General features: G+C 46.8%; 1 protein-coding gene across 1 annotated transcript in view; it reads right to left on the bottom strand.

Moving 5' to 3' along the window:
* LOC119421449 (proline-rich protein 12) overlaps nucleotides 1-20,283 on the bottom strand; it is an 80,903-nt gene that overhangs the window by 23,700 nt on the left and 36,920 nt on the right. The window contains exons 5-7 of the mRNA XM_037688802.1: nucleotides 7,087-7,220; nucleotides 5,974-6,992; nucleotides 5,777-5,896 (exon numbers count right to left, since the gene is read on the bottom strand). Coding sequence (XP_037544730.1) covers nucleotides 5,777-5,896; nucleotides 5,974-6,992; nucleotides 7,087-7,220 — 1,273 coding nt within the window. The remainder of the gene's footprint in view (nucleotides 1-5,776; nucleotides 5,897-5,973; nucleotides 6,993-7,086; nucleotides 7,221-20,283) is intronic.

Raw genomic sequence — 20,283 nt, 5'->3', positions numbered from 1 at the left:
ATTGTATGCACTACATCTTGAGAGAGATCCATCCTCTCAAAAGGATCTGTACAATGGCCAGACCACAGGTGCTGGCCTATTCTGATTAACTCCTGATCGCTCCTCCCGCCTGGAGGAGAGCAACCTCCCTCCACGGCAGGTTCCACGAGCGCCCCGATAACAAGTGTCGTAGGACTGGGAACCATGATGCGTTCACGCACTTGGAACAGAGGAGCTGTCAGTCCCTCCTCCTGAGCTCGGTTCAGAAAACCGTGATATCAGAGGGAGTGAGGGAGGTGAAGAAGCATTACGACCACAGGCTGCAAGCAAACACGTCCACCCCTAGCGGTGGATCGTCCCGTGGCTCCATGATAATTATAGTTGACATCGAGCGTTCTCTCGTGTTGCAATAGGTCCACAGCCACTCGCAGGATTTCTGCCGTGTCTGAGCCATAGCTCTGGATGGAAGGTCCCAGGTCCCCGTGCCGCAAAGGACCATCTTTGGACATCACATCCGTCCCCTGTTCAGAACAGAGGAGATGTACCCTACTTCAATGGAGAGCAGATTGGGTGTGCCCCACACAGCATCTGTCTCACAATGTGGCACATGGGTTGAGCGCATACATCTCCTGACAGTTATGTATGCAACAGTCACTTGCTGTCTGTGTGAATCAAAAACACTGATGATTCCGCAGCACAGAGGCAAAGTGTTGAATCACATTCAAAAAGTCTGTGCGACACTCCAAAAACATTTAAATGAGCTGCTGTGTGGAGAACCACAGCGCCCCCACAGCTCGTTAAATGTGTGTGCCTCTGTGAAGTGTGACGTGTGACGTAGGTCTGCTGACGAAAAAACAGCTGATATCACTCAACTGGTTCACGTGAGTTGTACTGCTGCCACCTGTCTGTACAAACTGTTCAGCAGCAGCAGATGTCCAGATAAAGCAGAATTCTCCTCCCTGCTCTGTGCAGCGGCTGCAGAGTGGCTCGGGCGCATTAATGGAATGTTGTTTCTCACAGTTAAAAAATGGACAAATGTAGAATAAATCTCATCTTTCCGGTTCGTTGGGACCAGGGAGTGACGAGAGAGGAACCCTGCGTTTTCCTCTCCTTCTGAGACTCTGGAAATTACATTTTAATCAGAATCCAAAAAAGTTCAATCTGGTCCTCTGGACATAAAAAAAAAAAAAAAAAAAAAAAAAAAAAAAAAAAAAAAAAAAAAATAGAAACGTTTCGTCATGCATGCATGCATCATCATGCATGAATCAGGATATTTTAATCAGAGCTTCCTGAGCTTCTGCTAGAGGGGACGAGATCTGTTCTAGAAATGACAGAAAACGTCACTAGAGTTCCTTTGCACCAGCGTTTGAGCTGTACTGCAGCGTGAATCCCCTGATGAAAACGGTTCGCCTATCCGTCTGGAGCGCGCGCTGATTGCCACTCATTTATAAAGTTATAAAGCGGGTACACGTTTATGCTGTGAACTCACATGCATGCGATGTGAGCCGGTGCATGCTGAAGGAGAAAGAAAAAACGTGCACCCCCGAGCATGCAGATCGTTGTGCGTTTGCTAGTGCTGCGGGACGCAGCTCATCTGTGCTGTGCTCACGTTGTGTGCCGCTGCTCCGTGTAAACGGTCGGGGAGCGGGCGCACGTATGAGCCGACGTGCACTGAAGAGTCGTGTGTGCGCGCCCTCATTCATGCGACGTCTTAAGCGAGGATTCCCTCGGGAGCGCGCGTTTGACACTGGTGTGGTCAGGAAGCAGCGCGCGGCATCGGTGGGGCGAGGTTACCACTGGGCTCGGTCTGCAGAACACGTTCATTCTTGGCTGCGAATCACGTGAGCTTTTGAGTGATTCCACGAGCTGCAGTATTAATTCAGAAAACATTCTTCGAGGATGAAGGAGCGGAGCCGCTGTGAGGCTTGTGAAACTGTTGACGCCGCGGGAGCGCGCGATTGACACCACTGCGGTGAAAACGCGTGTCGCTCCTGCAGAGAGCGAGATACGTTACTGGGCTCGTACCGCGGTCTCACGTTTACGTTGACGTGAACGGCGGGCGCTGAGAGCTGCATGCGCGCTTTCATAACGCAGCGCCTTATAGATGAAGGCTGCTCGTGCCACGGGAGCGTGTGTTGGCACCTCCAGCAGTGAATGAAACAACCTTAAAATGCTCATTCGTGATGAGTGTGTGTGATGGGCCGCTGTCAGATCATCTGTGCTGACAGCCTGGCTAAAAAAACACATCATAAAATGATGTTTATTTCCACATGGTGTCATCTAAACGCATCCAGCAAACCGACACCTGGTTATCTTCCCCTGAGCTCCGTGGTTTGTTGTCCTAGAAGGCCCCCTGTTGGCCGAGTCCGGGAAAAGTTGAACCTCCGGATGCCGGGGACGTCTGATGGGAGGGGCTGGCGTAGCAAAGCTGGGGATGCGTTGTACAGCCGTGGAGCATCTTGAAATGATCTCTCGCTGATGAAGGCCCTCCAACAAAAAGCTTCTGCAGCTCCCCTGAGAGGAAGGTGGAGTGGCGAGCCAGGAGAACCTCTGAGACCTCGTTCTCCGGCTACGATGCGGGCCGGCAGACAGCAAAAGAGGCGCACCGGTTGGGGATGACGTCAGCTGCCCTGCAGACGGAGCATACTGCAGGGGTCGACAGCGCCGTTGGCAAACAGCCGTGATGAGAGCGGAGCGAGCCGAAGGTCAGAGGGCCCACCGTCTCTTCCCGCCTCTGAACGTGTACACCAACAGTGTAACGTGTTGTTCGCTGCGGCCGTCTGGAACGCATGCTGGTGAGCTCAGTTGGAGGGCGGTGTCACTGTCTGGGTTACGCTAACCGGAGGCACGGGACGCTGGTCCAACTGGATATCTTGCTCCGATGAAGCCTCCATCAGGCTCGGCTCCAGGGGGCACTGAGGAACTTTCTGCTCGGTGAACCCCTGCTCTGGAGATGGGTGCGGACTGTGGAGACCCCCCCCCCCAATCTACCAGGAAAAAACGGCTGTGGCCTTGCCCGTAGGACGTCCTGTTGGGAAAACAAGGCCAGATGGATCAAGACGGTGAGCCGGAAATGGAACCTAGAAAAAACAACCTTCCCGCCGGATCATCCGAACTGGCGGGAAAAGGCGTGGGACGTAAAAAAGGGTCCCTTCATGTCAGCCGCCTCCTGGGTTACGCCGGGCAACCCCAGAGGGCGCCGTCGGCCAGGAGCGGTGTGATCGCCGATGCGAAACAAGGTGGGATGAGGTGAGCATTCGCTCAGCCCCCCTCCACCGACACTACACTTTCCAGGAGGGAATGAGCAGCAGGGGGCTGCAGCTGAGCGCCGTCTGTCCCGGAGGCACCATCCGATTCGCTCCGAGGGTCGGCGATAAGAGGAAAATTACAAGATGGCGTTGTCCACCGTGTAGCGACCTGTCACTGAGAAATATTCCTCGGCGCTTACCTTGAAACAAGACTGCTCGTCAGCTTGTCCTCGGGGAGGAGAGCTCACCGGACAACCAGAGGTCGACGTGCTGAGCCAAGCATTCTTAACAAAGGTTGGTCATCTACACAACTTTTCTTCTTCGTTCTTCTGACAGTTCTATTAGCTTGCTGAAGAAAAAATGGGAGCCGATTTCTCGCTCTTAACGTAATTTATACGGACCAGGTGGGGCCCACACAGCAGGTGGGCGTGGACTAAATTTTTCAGTGCAATGCTTCACAAATCGGGATAAACCTATCAGCGACAGCCTTAAAGGGCGAAGCCTATATGAAATAGAACGGGTGGTTTACGCCAATTCATAAACTGAACGGTGCGCATGTAAACACTTGATATGTTCGTTTTTATCTGATGGTGAAAACTGACCTGACTGCGCATGTGCAACTATGTCATTTCCGCCTGGGTAATGCGGGGAATGCATGTCGGGGAAGCAAAACTGGTCGGTGAGTGATATAACATTTCTACTCGAAATTTTGAAAGAGCTCAAAATGATCTGTATTATCTGTAGCTCAGTCAGGGAGTGCAGTAACCTCTCCACGTCATTAAAACCTGTCTCAGGTCCATTTTGGGTGCTCAGGTTTGTTTACGCTCATCCCAGAAGTAAACCAGAAGTAGAACTTCTTCTTCGGTGTATCCCGATGCATGCTCAATAATCCAGGTAGAAAAATCCAAAAAAATTACATCTGGTCCTCTGGACATTCAAAAAAACAATAACAAAACAAAAAAATTGTAGAAATGTTTCGTCTTTCATCCGAAAGACTTCTTCAGTCTGAGGTGGAGGCGAAGAAGTCTTTTGGATGAAAGACAAAACGTTTCTAGAATTTTTGTTTTGTTTTGTTTTTGTGTTTTTTGAATGTTCAGAGGACCAGATGTAATTTTTATTTTATTTTTCACAAACAGGACTCCAGCCAGCCATCAGGTGAAAAGGAGAAACTCAGACCCAGACCAGTGGTCATTCCGTATGTTGCGGGAGTATCAGAGAAACTGAGACGTTTATTTTCTAAACATAATGTCCCAGTGGCTTTTAAACCCCAAAATACATTAAGGCAAAGACTGGTTCATCCCAAAGATCCAGTCCCCCAGCACAAACAGAGTAATATTGTGTATGCTGTTCAGTGTCAGGAGGGCTGTGATCAGTCTTACATCAGGGAAACTAAACAGCCACTGACCAAAAGGATGGCCCAGTACAGAAGATCAACATCATCAGGCCAGGACTCGGCGGTCTACACTCATCTCCAGGCCAGCGGCCACTCTTTCAGGGATGAAGATGTTCACATTCTTGATAGAGAGGAAAGATGGTTTGAGAGAGGAGTAAAGGAGGCCATCTTTGTGAAAAGAAACCATCCATCATTAAACAGGGGTGGAGGCCTCCGTGTTCAACTGTCCACCTCTTACAATGCTGTTATTGCTAGTATCACTCAGCCCACTGTGAATAGCAAACAGCCATCAGTGTGCTAATGATCCATCGTTAGGCTGATGGTCCTCCTTGATCAAGTGAGCAGCTGGTTTTGGTTGTCAGCAGCAAACTGGTTGATCCACTACAAGAAGGTGCTATTTATAAGATTGAGGTGAATACAGCGCCTCAGACTGAAGAAGTCTTTCGGATGAAAGACGAAATGTTTCTACAATTTTTTTTTTTTTATGTCCAGAGGGCCAGATTTAACTTTTTTGTATTCTTCTTCGTTTTTTTTAAGGAGAGTTTACCACTCTGCATATGTCAGTGCTTCTGTCCAGAACAAAACCTGCTGCATGTAAATGCTTGACATGAACAGATTGTGCCCATGTAAACGATACATTTGAATTATTTAATCTGAAAACATTTCAATCCGGTCAAAAAAATTTGCGCATGTAAACATAGCAACTGTGGATTCTCTACACCTCTTCCAACTCTTTTTGCCATCACAAGTCACACATCTTGCTGTTAGCATGTATGTGTAAATCTGGGGTGTGTATCTGCATGTGCATATCTGGATGTATGGGTAGATGCATTAGTACCAAGTGGGACTTGAATCCACAAAGCTGTGACTGTTGCTATGCAACAATAACAGAGAACTTCTCATGCTTGATCTTCAGTGTGATTGACGCTTTGTGCAGTTTGAAATGTAGGATGAAACAACAAAATAAGATAGTTCATGAAATTTTAAAAAATGTATCAGAAACTCTTCAAAGTAGTTTAAAGTTGGACTCCTCTTATCTCAGCATCAGCATTGTGTTTTTAAATGCAGAAAGAAGATTTTCTAACTGTGATGGTGGAGCTCTAGGTTCTGCCTGCCATGCTTGGGTGTAATCAGTTCTGTTCAACTGAGCACTCACCATCAGTGTCTTCCAGAGCTTGTATCATGTCGGGGTCGAGCGCCGTGCTCACCAGCATCTCCACATAGCTCCTGAACATCTCCCACATGGCTCGGCTGTTTATTCCCCCCCGCATCAGTCCTACAATACAGACAGGCTACAGACAGGGTCTATACACAGTACACACTGGCTGAGGGGACAATCAGACACCAACTGACCTTCATCCTCACTTTGCAGGGAGGAGTCAGACTCTGAGGAAGAGGAGGGCACCTCATTCATCCACTTCCTTCTCTTCTTTGATGGAGGCTCCGGTACGTCTTTTGAAGTTTTGGTCCTGGACCGACACTCTGCCTTCTTCTCTGCTCTTCTGTTCTCTTCAAGTCTCATGAATTCAACTGTTTCATCTCTTCTCTCTCGTTCTGATAACTCCTTCATCTTCTTATCCTGATCTCTTCTCTCCTTTTCTTTCTGCTCTTTCTGTTCTCTCTGCCTCTCCCTCTGGTCCCTCTCCTGTTTTTCCTTTTCTCTTCTTTCCCTCTCTTGCTTCTCACTTTCCTGCTTCTTTGGTTCATTCTGCTCTTTTTCTCTCTCAATTTGCTGTCTTTCTTTCTCTTCTCTCTCCCTCACTTGCCATTCCTTCTCTAGGTTTTCCCGTTCTTGTTTCTCTCTCTGTTCCCAATTTCTTCTTTCCCTTTCTTTCCGCTCCTTTTCCTTTTGCTCCTTTTCTCTTCTCTCCCTCTCATTCCGCTCCTTTTCCTTTTGCTCCTTTTCCCTTTTCTCCCTTTCTTTCTGTGCCATTTCCTTTTGCTCCTTTTCTCTTCTCTCCCTCTCATTTCGCTCCTTTTCCTTTAGCTCCCTTTCCATTTTCTCCCTTTCTTCATGCTCTATTTCTTTTTGCTCAGCTTCTCTTCTCTCCTGCTCTTTCTGCTCCTTCTCTCTTTCATTTTCTTTTTCCTTTTCTCTGAACTCCCTTTCTTTTCGCTCTCTCTCCTCCTTTTCTTTTTCCATCTGCTCCCTCTTTTGCCTTTCTATTTGTTCTCTCTCCTCCTTCCTTTCTCGTTCTTTTTGTTCCTTTTCTAGTTTCTCCCTGTGTTCCCTCTCTCGTTGTTCTTTTTCTTTTGTTCTCTGCTCCTTCATCTCTCTTTCTTTCTGCCTCTCTTTGTCTCTGTCTTCTCTCTCCATCCAAGCTTGGGACTGGCTGTGAATGTTCAGCAGCTGTTTGGCCAGTGACTGTCGTCTGCCCATCGGTGAGGAGAAAAGAAAACAGAAACCGAGCATGTAAAGACCATGAACTTGTTTGTTTAACTAAGATGTCTATTACTTGGTCTCACCTCAGAGTCAGTCCAGCTCTGTGCCAAGGCTTTCGGGAGCACACTCTGACATAATCCTTTTTATTAACGTTCTCCAGGAACTTCACATATAAACGCTGGTATCGCATTTTGGCATCGCCAAAGTAACCAAGATACTGAAGGAAACGACAACGAGGAAAAGTTATAAACTTTCTAAAACGTTTCTTTTGGTTTTGTTTGTTTAAATATGCAGCACAACTTTTGATGGGAACCAAACACACATCTTTTTAATTCTGTCAAATATTTCTAAAATTAGAAATTTCTTCTTCTCATGCATAACAAGCTCCATCTATATTTTGAAACTTATTGTTCAATATGTTCTTATTATTATTCTTATTATATGTTGGGGGGAGTGGTGGCGCAGAGGCTAGAGAAGGTGGGTCTTTGATCGGAAGGTCACCGGTTCAACTCCCGGTACCAACAACATTAAAAAGTGGGTGGGATAGGTGAAACATCCACACCTGCCTCCACCCTCATTTGCCCCACTCTGGACCCTTCAACAAGGCCCTTAACCCCCACCATCTGCTCCCCCGGGCACCCTAGACAGCAGCTCTCTGCTCCACACAGAGCGCTGTGGTAGCTCAGTGGTCAGTGGTTGTGTCAGGAAGGGCATCCGGCATAAAAACAATTGTCATATCTTGGTGCGAGTTAGTTTGCTGTTGCGATCCCTGACGAAGGGAGCAGCCAAAATAATAATAAGAAGATCTTTCAATATGTTCTTAACTTTGGTCTTGGACTGTTGGTTTACTTGTGGTTCCTAGAGTTTATAAAACAATGGAGGCACAGCTTTCAGGTATTGATAACAAGCTACAGTTTAGTTTCAGGTAGCAAATGCCCACACTAACCTTAGGATTAGGCGTAAAATGTTTCTGTCTTGAAGCCTATTGATGCTAGGGGTTATGACGTATTTTCCGCCGTACATGTCGCACCACCCTATAAGTCGGATCAGTCCAAATATGTCTAAAAAATTGGAAAAATCCATAAATATGGTGCTTCGCCGTATATGTCACATCTATTATGTGTCACCACTGACGCGTCGCGTTTGTTATGCGTCACCACTCACAACCTGGAAATGTGGGCCTAACCTGGAAATATGCAAAGAAATATAGGCCGGTGTTGTGAAGAATTTAACAAGATTAACACTTTAAAACAAATATTTGTTTGCTCAACATTATAGTAAAGGTGTGTCTCAGTCTACCTTTTGCTTAATAAAAGAACTTTAACGGTCAAATCAGCTGTATTTAAAAAGGATTTGCTGCCTTGGTGCTCCAGGAGCGTGCAGAGGGAGGAAAAAAAGGAAGGAGGAACGCTGCTCTTTTCTTCAAAATTTAACAAGAAAAGCACCCAAAACAATTATTTGTTAGCTTGAAATTATAGTAAAGGTGTGTCTCAGTTGAACTTTTACTTAATAAATGCACTTTACTGGTCAAATTAGCTGCATTTCACTGGGGCGGTACAGCTGTTCTATTTCGTATAGGCTTCGCCCTTTAAGAGCTGTCGCTGGTGGGTTTTATCCCGTCATGCAACGCATCGCACTGAAAAGTTTAGTCCATGCCCACCTGTTGTGTGGGCCCAACATGGACCGTATAATTACGTTAAGAGCGGGTAATCGGCTCCCATTTTTCTTCAGCAAGCTAATAGCACTGTCAGAAGAACGAAGAAGAGAAGTTGTCCAGCTTGACCAGCACAACCTTTGTTAAGGCTGCGTGGGGTCCCGCCACACCAACCTCCCGCCGTCCTGGTGAGTTTCTCCTCCCCGAGGAGAAGCAGACGAGCAGCCTTGTTCAAGGTAAGCGCTGAGGAATATTTCTCAGTGGCAGGTCGCTACACGCTGGACGACGCCATCGACCCCTTTTTTCCTTTTATCGCCGACTCTCGGGGCGAATCGGATGGTTCCTCGGGGACAGGCAACGTCAGCAGCAGCCCCCGCTGCTCAATCCCTCCTGGAGAGCGTAGTGTCGAAACGAGGGGGGCTGAGCGGATGCTCAACCCCCCAGGCCTTTGTCGCATCGGCAACCACAACGCTCCCAGCCGTCGGTGCCCTCCTCTCGGAGTTGTCTGGCATAATCCAGGAGGCGGCTGACATGAAGGGACTTTTTTCCGTCCCTCTCCTTACCCCGCCCAGATTGGATGATCTAGCGGGAAGGTTTTTTGGCTCCACCCTGGCTCACCGTCCTGATCCCATTTGGCCTCGTTTCCCAGCAGTGACGTCCTGCTGGAACAAGGCTGCAGCCGGACCTGGTAGTCTGAGAGCGCCGGTTTCCACATCCGCGCCAATCACCAGAGTGGAGGGGTTTTACCAAGCAGAAATTCCCTCGGTGCCCCCCCCCCGGAGCCAAGCCTGGCGGAGGCTCTCGGAGCAAAGATGTCCAGGTTGGACCAGCGTCCTGCGCCTCCGGGGAGGCATGACCAGACGGTGACGTCGCTCTCCAACCGAGCTCACCAGTATGCATTCCAGGCGGCCGCAGCGAACAATAATAATAATAATAATGAATTTAATTTGTAACGCACTTTTCATTAACAAAAATCCCAAAGTGCAATACGTTGCGCCACTAACGTACAACATCTCAGAGGCCGGAGGGACAGACCTGCCTGAGGAGACCAGAGCTCCCTCTGTAGGGCGTCTGACGTGACTCTCAACCCGTGTGCCTCGTCTCCTGTCTGACATGCTCGAGAAATCAAAAAAGCCGGAGGAGGTGTCGGAGACTGTGCGCCATCTGATCAGCTGCACACCTCATCCCGCCCCCCGGCCCGCTGGAAGGACTGTCGTGGCCAAAGGCAGCAACAGAGATGTTCCACAGCTGCAGCAGCGTCCTCCCGCTTCACTCCGCCGCCAGCCCAGCCCGTCAGAGAACAGCCCTTTTCATCCCGGCAACCAGCGGTTCAGCGTTTCCCCAGAGATCGCCAATAGGCGGCACCCTGGGACAACAAACCGCAGGGCTTACGGGGGAGAAGATTCAGGAATGACTCCTTGTGGGGGATGTGTGTGTGCAAATGATGACAGGAGTTTTGAAATAAAACACAAACATCATTCAAAGATTAAAGTGTCTGATTCAGCCTGTCTGTCAGTTCAAATGACCTCACAGCAGCTTCTCCTCACACATCCTCCACACAAACGAGCCGGTGTCCTCAAAACAGGTTTTTCAAAATCAACGCAGCTCAAGGAACACACAGAACGCTCGCGTGACACAGCAGCCGAAAGTGAATGTTTTCAGCAGACCGAGTCCAATGGGAAACCTCGCTCTCAGCTTGAGGTGTGTGCTGCTTCCTCTCACCGCAGCAGTGTCAAACGCACGCTCCCGCGGCGCCGGCAGTTTTCACCCAAACGGCGCTGCGTTGATGAGGGCGCGCACATCTCTCCTCAGCACACACCGGCTCACATCAGCATGAATGTGAGCCCGCAGCCTGAGCGTGGTATAGAAGCACCGCGCACCCACAGCAGCCCTAAACCTACACGGTTCCGCATGCTCGGGGCGCGCGCACCTTCCCTCAGTGCACACCGGCTCACATCAGCATGAATGTGAGCCCACAGCCTGAACGAGGCACAGAAGCACTGTGCACCCACGGCAGCCCTAAATCTACACGGTCCCGCATGCTCGGGGCACGCGCACCTTCCCTCAGCGCACGTCAGCTCACATCGACACGGATGTGAGCCCACAGCCTGAGTACTGCACACATGACGGCGGTGATTGGCGTTCGTAAATAATGTGACGCAGCATAAATGCGTGCCCGATTCTCGAACGTTACACGGAGTGGCATCGAGCGTGCGCTCTAGACAGATGGATGAACTGTTTTTATCAGTGGAGGATTCACACTGCAATTACAGCTCAAACCCCCGTTTGGAGAAGTTTTAAAGAAGGTTTTGTCATCCTCAGTCCAAATCTCATCCCTACACACAAAAGTTAAGGAAATTTCTGGTAAAATATGTAATTTCCAGAGTTCCCGATGGAGAAGAAAACATAGGGTTTTACTCACGTTACTTCCTGGTCCCAAAACGGACCGGAGGGATATGAACCATTTTGGACTTGTCAATTTTTCAACACAGTTTCACATGTTGACAACCAGACAGCGGTTAGACAACGTTCAGTGAAACGATTGATGTATCTCCATCGATCTGGAAGACGCCTACTTCCACATCCCGATCAACCGTTACACAGAGCAGGGATGAGAATTTTATTTTACCTAGACGATTTGTTGCTGCTGACTGTTCCAGACAGGAAGCAGCAGCGCGGACCCAGGTACTGACGTCACACCCGTTAAATCTGCGCTTCGCCATAAATCGGGAGAAAAGCTAGATTCTCTCAGCCCAGACGATCGTTTATCTGGGAGTGAAGCTAACTCGATAACCATGAGGGCTCATTTATCACAGACGAGAATCGAAACTCTAAAAGACCAGCTCCGCCACGTAAGGCCTGGCAGAGTGGTAACAGCCATTTCCATCATGAAGCTGTTAGGAATGATGTCGTCAGCTCACACAGTGGTTCCACTGGGCTTACTCCACAAGGGACACCTCCAGAGATGCTTTGCTCGTCTGCGTGTGGATTCGGTAAAGCAGAAGAGATGGATGATCGCTGTACCTCCCTCCGTGAGAACAGACCTCCGACACTGGGGAAACCCCCTAGTTCTGTTGGAGGGAGTCCCTGTCAGCAGACCTATGTCACACGTGTCAGTCTTCACAGACGCGTCGCTGTCAGGTTGAGGGGGAACATGCCTATCCCGAGCTGTAGGGGCGCTGTGGCCACCTCACACAACAGCTCATATAAATGTTCTGGAAGGTCGCACGGTTTTGAATGTAATTCAACACTTTGCACCTGTACTGTGGAATCAACATGTGTTGATTCACACAGACAACAAGGCTACTGCTGCATTCATAAACCGGCAAGGGGGTGTGCGCTCAGCCCAAATGTTACACATTGCAAGACGGTTGCTGTAATGGGCAAACCAAAATCTGCTCTTCATCAGAGCAGTGTACATCCCCAGTGTTCTGAACAAAGGGGCAGATGTGATGTCCAGGGGCGGTCCACGTCACGGGGACTGGACTCCCCATCCAGAGCTGATGGCTCAGACGTGGCAGAAATTTGGCAAAGCGGCCGTGGACCTGTTTGTAACATGAGAGAACACTCAGTGTCAACTATGGTTCTCACTGAGCCCGCGAGACGAACCACCGCTAGGAGTGGACGCGTTTTCTCATAGCCCGTGGCCCAAAATGCTTCTTTACGCATTTCCTCCACTCCCTCTGATATCACAGTTTTCTGAACCGAGTTCAGGAGGAGGGATTGACAGCTTTCCTGGTGGCTCCCGAGCGCGTGAACGCACCATGGTTCCCAATTCTACGACGCCTGTTATCGGGGCGCCCGTGGAAACTGCCGAGGAGGGAGGATGCTCTCCTCCAGGCGGGAGGATCGATCAGGAGTTACCCAGAAATAGGCTAGCACAGTTGGGTCTGGCCACTGAGCGGACCCGCTTAAAGAGGATGGGTCTCTCTCAAGATGTAGTGCATACGATCCAGGATTCACGTGCTGCATCTACCACAGCGCTGTACACATCAAAGTGGACAGTTTTTCAGCGCTGGTGGACAGAGAAGGTGTAGAGGCCACTTCATGTCCACTAGGTGGCGTGCTGTCCTTTCTGCAGCAGCTGATGGACAGAAATCTGGCAATCAGCACGATTAAAACGTACGCTGCAGCCATCTCTTCCTGCCACGAAGGTTTCGGAGACAGAACAGCTTTTAATCATCCGCTGATGAAGCGTTTTTTAAATGGTATACAGAGACGCAGGCCTGTTTCACGCCCACTTGCTCCACAGTGGGATTTAACGCTGGTTCTGCGAGCCCTTATCAAAGCTCCATTTGAGCCACTGAATCAGGTTCCAATTAAATTCTTCTCTTTAAACAGCCCTGCTGCTGGCTTTAACATCCGTTAAGAGGGTGAGTGATTTATCTGCCCTCTCTGTCGCTCCGTCATGTCTCAGAATTCAGGCTGATGGCAGCTCAGTTGATCTGAGGCCTAACCCAGCGTTTATGCCTTAAAACATCACAAGCTCTTTTAAATCGAGTGTTACCGTTGAGGATTTTTTTTCCTTGCCCCCCACAAATCAGAAGAAGAAGCATCTTTCTACCTTCTCTGTCCTGTACGTGTGTTGACGTGCTACATAGCACGCACGGCTGAATTTGCATCAGACTCAACATTTGTTTGTGCATTATAGAGATGCATCTGCAGGTTGCCCGTTATCCACCCAGCGCCTGTCACACTGGCTGTGTGAGGCCATTTCTGAAGCCTACAGAGCATCAGATTTAGAGCCTCCTGATAACCTCAGGGCGCACTCGACCAGGGGTATCGCATCTTCGACTACTTTGCATAATGGTATGACAATGCAGGATATTTGTACTGCGGCTGCGTGGTCAACACCCTGCTCATTTATTCGCTTTTATTTACGTGATGTTGACTCGTTCCATGACACATTCTGTCCTTAGTGCTTTAACAGAATGAATATTGTTGTTTCATGGAAACTCGTTTAAACTAACGTCTGATTGCATGCATTTACAGTGTGAGATGTCGTTATCTGTCACAAGTTATGACTGTTGTTCTTGCTCTATTGTCACTAATCAGGTCATGACTATTGTTACCAATCAGTTCATTTGATTAATAATCAGTTCACTTGTTATTATTAATCTGATCATATTGATCAACCGTGGATCTGATTGGTTCACTGCCTTTTTTAGCCTCTTCCTTTTCCCCATTAAAAACTTTTCTGGGGCGTTCATGCACTCAGAACGCATAACCACGCAGTACACGTCTATGCATGGTACACGTAATTATGCAACGCGCAATTACGCACATGGAGAGCTGCGTGACAAGACATTTTTTGGGCAAGCTGGCGCTTCATATGGTGTTCGAATGGACCCAGTGAGGCGAGGACTACATCTGCTTTGCCCTTAACCCACCAGCGACAGCTCTTAAAGGGCGAAGCCTATACGAAATAGAACGTTGGGTACGTATTGTAACCCCAGATTCTATGAGTATAGGCGTAGCCCTTTAAGCGTCGGGCCTCACTAGCTCCTAAATGGCTGAAGAAAAAGCTATTTGGGAGACGATTACGTAATTTATACGGACCGGGTGGGGCCCACACAACAGGTGGGCGTGGACTAAACTTTTCAGTGCGATGCGTTGCATGATGGGATAAAACCCACCAGCGACAGCTCTTAAAGGGCTATGCCTATACTCATAGAATCTGGGGTTACAATACGTAACCAACGGTTTGACGGTTGCTCCAAGCAGCGAGCAGAACGAAGGTGGAAATCTATGACAAGCCAATTGTGTCATTAATACCTGGTGAAGATTTTCAGTCATCCAGGACATGGTAAATTCTAAAAAGTTCAAGACAAAAACAATAAAGTATAAAGTATAATAAATAAAGTCCAGTTATTTTTGTCTTGAACTATTTTGAATTTGTCATTATAGCCACTTTTCCCTATTACATGATACAATGGTATGCCTTACTGCTACTACTACTCTGCTGCCTTCAAGTGGCTGAAAGTGGTACTGTTCAATGTTTTTTCAGTCTGAATGAATGAAAACGGTCATATCTCAGCCAAAAAATTGGTTTATAAATATGGGAAAAAATCCATAAATATGTCACTTCACCGTATAGGTCGCAGGGCATGTAAATTATGCAGCAACAAAAAAAAAAACACGACTTATAGGCTGAAAAATATGGTATTCACCCTTGTGAATGCTGAATCAGCTTTCACACCACTGTTTTCCTGTTTTGAATTTTTTGAACATTTTTACCATTAAACTATTTCTGCATATCCTGATACATGCTCAATAATCCAGGTAGAAAAATCCAAAAAAGTTCAATCTGGTCCTCTAGACATTCAAAAAACAAGAAAACAAACAAACAAACAAAAAAAACAAAGCAAAAAAATAAAGTAAAAACGTTTCGTCTCTTATCCGAGAGACTTCCTCAGTCTAAGGTGCTATATTCAGCTCAGTCTCTTAAATAGCACCTTCTCAGAAGGGATCAACCAGTTTGCTGCTGACAACCAAAACCAGCTGCTCACATGGTCAAGAAGGACCATCAGCCTAACAATGGATCATTAGCACACTGATGGCTGTTTACTATTCACAGGGGGTTGAGTGATACTAGCAATCACAGCATTGTAAAAGGGGGACAGTTGAACCCGGAGGCTTCCGGTTTTTTGAATGTCCAGAGGACCAGATTGAACTTTTTTGGATATTTCTGCATACTTTATGTTATTTTACCAAACATATTAACACATTCAGCTCATGCAGATGGTAGATGCTATGGCTTTAGGTTTTAGTAACTTACAGTTTTCAAAATTCATTCATCCATCCAACAATTTTCAGTCAGGTCATCTGGACAGTTTCTTTTTTTGCTGAAATGTTTCACCTTCCATCCGGAAGGCTTCATCAGTCAAGGAAACACACAACACAAAACTGATTCTTCCCCCAAACAGCTTACTCCAAAGTGGAACAAACTAGTTATGTTGGTGCTAAGATGGTGTCTTTGGCACGCCCCCTCCTGTGGTGCCGGCCTTCTTCCTCGTCGTCGACAGTCATGTCAAACTGGTTCAAAACCAAAAAAGTCCATGCTCCGTAATCCAGGTATGCCATCTGTAGTGAACTAGGCCTCCGACCAAAACCTGCCTCTGAAGACCTTCATGGGACAGGAACAGTTATTTCATTGATTTGAATCCAGAAATACAAATTAGCTTATCCAGAGACTGTCTAATTGTATCCTGAAGTAATCAATTGAAAGAACACTCTTCTTTTTTATTATCATTACTATTTTACAATATCTTGATAATCAAAGTGTGTTTAGTTCATATCATTTCTAAAGTTGAAATGAACTACTCATTTTAAATCAACTGTGAAACAGTATTAATGATTTTTTTACACCTCATTTAAATTAGAAATCAAGTTAAATGTCTATTTACAAAGTAATTATGCATTTTGATTTTCTGTCTAAAGGAGAAGTAGTGATGTCGGTCAAAAGTCAGAGACGAACAGAGACGAGTTATTAGAACGAAGTGTATTGTTTTTAAACCTAGCAGACAGTAAATAAGAGCAACTGGCACCTGCAAAGTTTCTCACTTCTTCAAAACATTTCTCTGTCTGTACTAAACGTTCCTAAACATTCCTGCTGTCCTCTTGACTTGTAATAACCCTCTGACATCACTAGAACCACCCCCTGTTGGTTGTTTCAACCAATCAGGAAGTCCTAAGTGACCAGAAGTGAGAACTCTTTAAGAGTCCACACTTCCTGGAACTATGGAGTCTTCCGAGTCGAGTTGGGGTCAAGTCGAGTCTTCTGAGTCTAGTCAGTCTAGTCTTCCAGTTTCCTGAGTCTTTCTTGGGACTATGGAGTCTTCCACTTCTGAGTGGAAACTGTGACGGACTCACAGCTTGCTGTGAATCCACCCGGGAGCTGAGCGTGTTTGTTGAACGGAGTAAACGACACGACTTCTGACGATGGCCAGCCGCTCTTACCGGAGACGCTGGAAGGTAGCGTTGAAATGGACCCGACACCGGAGCTGATTTATCTTCTGCAAAGGTAACGAGTCGTGACGCGCCAAGTGTACCAGAGGTTTGAGCTGGTGTTGGAGGAAGCGTGCCACCCTGGTCCGAACAGACACCCCCTTTTCCCATCTTTTCTCTTCATTCCTTCCTTTAAACTCTTCTATTTTGCCAGTAATCTAGATGCCTTCATAAATGTCTTGTTGTCTTATTAGTAAAGCGTGCCACGTTTTATTAATCAGAACCAGATCAGCTAATCACGTGTACATGTTTTGATGTTAAATTTTGATTCTGTTAAATAAATGACCACATTTATTCTGATGGGTCACGTCTCATGTCACTGATTTAAACACAATCCTCACAGTACCTCGTCACATGGCAGAAATTTAACTCGAAAAAGAGAGAACCCGTTATATTTAAATAATTATTAGTGGAGGTTCAGAAAGCTGACATTGACACCACTACACATCCAACAATTTTCAGTCAGGTCATCTGGACAGTCATCCATCATTTTCTTTACCTACTTTCCCATTCCAGGTCATGGGGGAGCTGGGGCCTTATGTATCAAGGGTGTGTTTGAACAAAACGTTTGTTCCACGCAAATGTTTGAATGTATAAAAACAAACATTGCATGAAAGTGTGTGTATATGTACAAAAACGTTTCATCTACTGTGAGAATGTGCTTACCGTCATGCTAACTTTTTCAGTCGACAGTATGAAATTACAAAAACTCTCCTAAATACTCCAACACTTCATGCTCAATAATCCAGGTTACAAATCCAATAATGTTCAGTCAGGTGAACCCCAAGGTATTTATACTTCTCCACCACCTCCACTTCTTCTCCCATGATGGAAATAGGGTTGGACCTGTTCCTGTTTCTCCTGAAATCTACAATCAACTCCTTTGTTTTGATCACATTCAAGATGAGATTATTGTTTCCACACCATGCCACAAAGCTGTCCACCAGTTCCCTGTACTCAGCTTCTTGTCCATCTCTGATACACCCGACCACTGCAGAGTCATCTGAATATTTCTGCAGATGACAGGAGTCTGTTTTTTACTGGAAATCTGAGGTGTACAGAGTGAAAAGGAATGGTGAGAGTACAGTCCCCTGTGGTGCTCCTGAGCTACTGACCACTTGGTTAGACACTCAACCCTTCAGTCTCACAAACTGTGGTTTGTTTGTCAGGTAGTCTTTGATCCAGGTGATTGTTGAGGCCTCCACCTGAGTCTTCTGGAGTTTCTGACAAAGCAAATCAGGCTGGATTGTGTTAAATGCACTGGAGAAATCAAAGAACAAAACAGAAATAAACAGTTTGATGGTGATAAGCTGGTGTCTGAGGCCCATCGGGTCCACACTCTCCCCGTCATTCTTCTGAGGCAGTCATGCCAAACTGTTTTTTTTTCCACAATAGGAGTGTGGTGTTTGTGGGATTCCAGTTTGTTTGTGGTTTCTTGAACTGAAGAAGTCCTTTAAACGAAGGACGAAATGTCTCAGCAAAAAAAAGAGAAAGCATTCAGATGACGTGACTGAACATTGTTGTATTTGTAACCTGGATTATTGCGCATGAACTGTTGGTATTTTGAACCATTTTGGCATGCCTCAGAGGAGTGACGTGGAGAGGGCGGATCCCAAAAACTATCTTATCACCAGTAAACTTGTTTTTTCCTCTATGGGAGTGTGGTATTTGTGGGACTCCAGTTTGTTTGTGGCTTCTCGGACTGAAGAAGTTGTTCGGATGAATGATGAAACATCTCAGAAAAAGAAAAAAAAAGGAAACTGGCCAGATGACCTGACTTAACATCATTGGGTCTCCTAAATACTAAATACACACATATGATTTGATTTGGTTTCTTGAACCCAGGGGGCAATTGAACACAATTTTTTCTCATCCATCCATCCATTTTCTTCCACTTATCCGGAGTCGGGTCGTGGGGGTAGCAGCCTAAGTAGGGAGGCCCAGACTTCCCTTTCCCCAGCCACTTGGGCCAGCTCCTCCAGGGGAATCCCGAGGCGTTCCCAGGCCAGCCGAGAAACATTGTCCCTCCAGCGTGTCCTGGGTTTTCCTCTGGGTCTCCTCCCAGTGGGACGTGTCCAGAACACCTCACCAGGGAGGCGTCCAGGAGGCATCCTAGCCAGATGCCCAAGCCACCTCAACTGGCTCCTCTCGACGTGGAGAAGCAGCGGTTCTACTCTGAGTTCCTCCCGGATGATCGAGCTTCTCACCCTATCTCTAAGGGAGAGCCCAGACACCCTGCGGAGAAAACTCATTTCGGCCGTTTGTATCCGAGATCTCGTTCTTTCGGGCACAACCCAAAGCTCATGACCATAGATGAGGGTAGGAACGTAGATTGATTGGTAAGTTAAGAGCTTCGCCTTTTGACTCAGCTCTCTCTTCACCACAACAGACCTGTACAGCACCCGCTTCACTGCAGATGCTGCACCTATCCATCTATCCATCTCACGCTCCATATTTCCCCTCATTCATGAACAAGACCCCAAGATACTTGAACTCCTCCACTTGGGGCAGGACCTCCACCCTGACCCGCAGAGGGCACTCTACCCTTTTCCGGCTCAAGACCATGGCCTCGGATTTGGAGGAACTGATCCTCATCCAGGCCGTGTCGCACTCGGCTGCGAACCGCTCCAGTGAAAGCTGTAGATCACGATCTGATGAAGCCAACAGGACCACATCATCTGCAAAAAGCAGAGACGCAATCCCAAGGCCACCAAAGCGGATCCCCTCAACACCTTGGCTGCACGTAGATATTCTGTCCATAAAAGTTATGAACAGAATCGGTGACAAAGGGCAACCTTGGCAGAGTCCAACTCTCACTGGGAACAAGCCCGACTTACTACTGTAGTGAACTAAGCCTCAGGTCAAATCCTGACCTTGAGGGCCTTCCTGGGACAAGAACTGTATTTCATTGATTTGAGTCCAGAAACACAAAATCAAGTCCATCCAGAGACTTTCTAAGTGTCCTGCACTGATCAATTGAAAGAACACTCTCTTTTTATTATCATTACTATTTTACAAATGTCTTGATAAATCAAAAGTGTGTTTAATTCAAACCATTTTAAATGTTGAAGTGAACTACTCATTTTAAATCAACTGTGAAACAGTATAAGTGATTTTCAATCCTCATTCAAAGTAGAAATCATTTTAATGTTTGTTACAAGAGTAATTATTCATTTTCTTGATCTTCTGTCTGAAATGAGCAAGTGTAAGTTGGTCAAAGGTCAAGTTTCGGTCAACTACAAGTTTACTGGAAAGAAATGTCATGTTTAACTTTTTCAGGCAGATATGAGAGAACTGACTCCACGAAGTCTCGGGTTCTTCAAAACATCTTCTGTCTGTTCTTAAACAATCTAATCTTTTTCCCTTGACTTTTAATAACCTCTTACATCACTAAGACCACACCCTGTTGGTTCGTATCGACCAATCAGGAAGCTCTCAGAGGAACCGGAAGTGACCTCTTTAAAAGGTTCAACACTTCCTAGTTCCAAGAGAGTGCGGAGAGAGAATGCAGAGTTCAGAATGCTAGAGAACAACGGCAACTAAGCTGAACGAGAGAAGTTCAGAGGAACTATGAAGAAGTCTGTTCTGGGATGATCTCACGACTCCGAACGGTTCCCTA

Source organism: Nematolebias whitei, chromosome 15, assembly GCF_014905685.2.
Source record: "Nematolebias whitei isolate Nwh7 chromosome 15, NemWhi1, whole genome shotgun sequence".
In the NCBI taxonomy this organism is placed as follows: Eukaryota; Metazoa; Chordata; class Actinopteri; order Cyprinodontiformes; family Rivulidae; genus Nematolebias; species Nematolebias whitei.
This window is presented reverse-complemented; position numbering and strand designations above follow the sequence as displayed.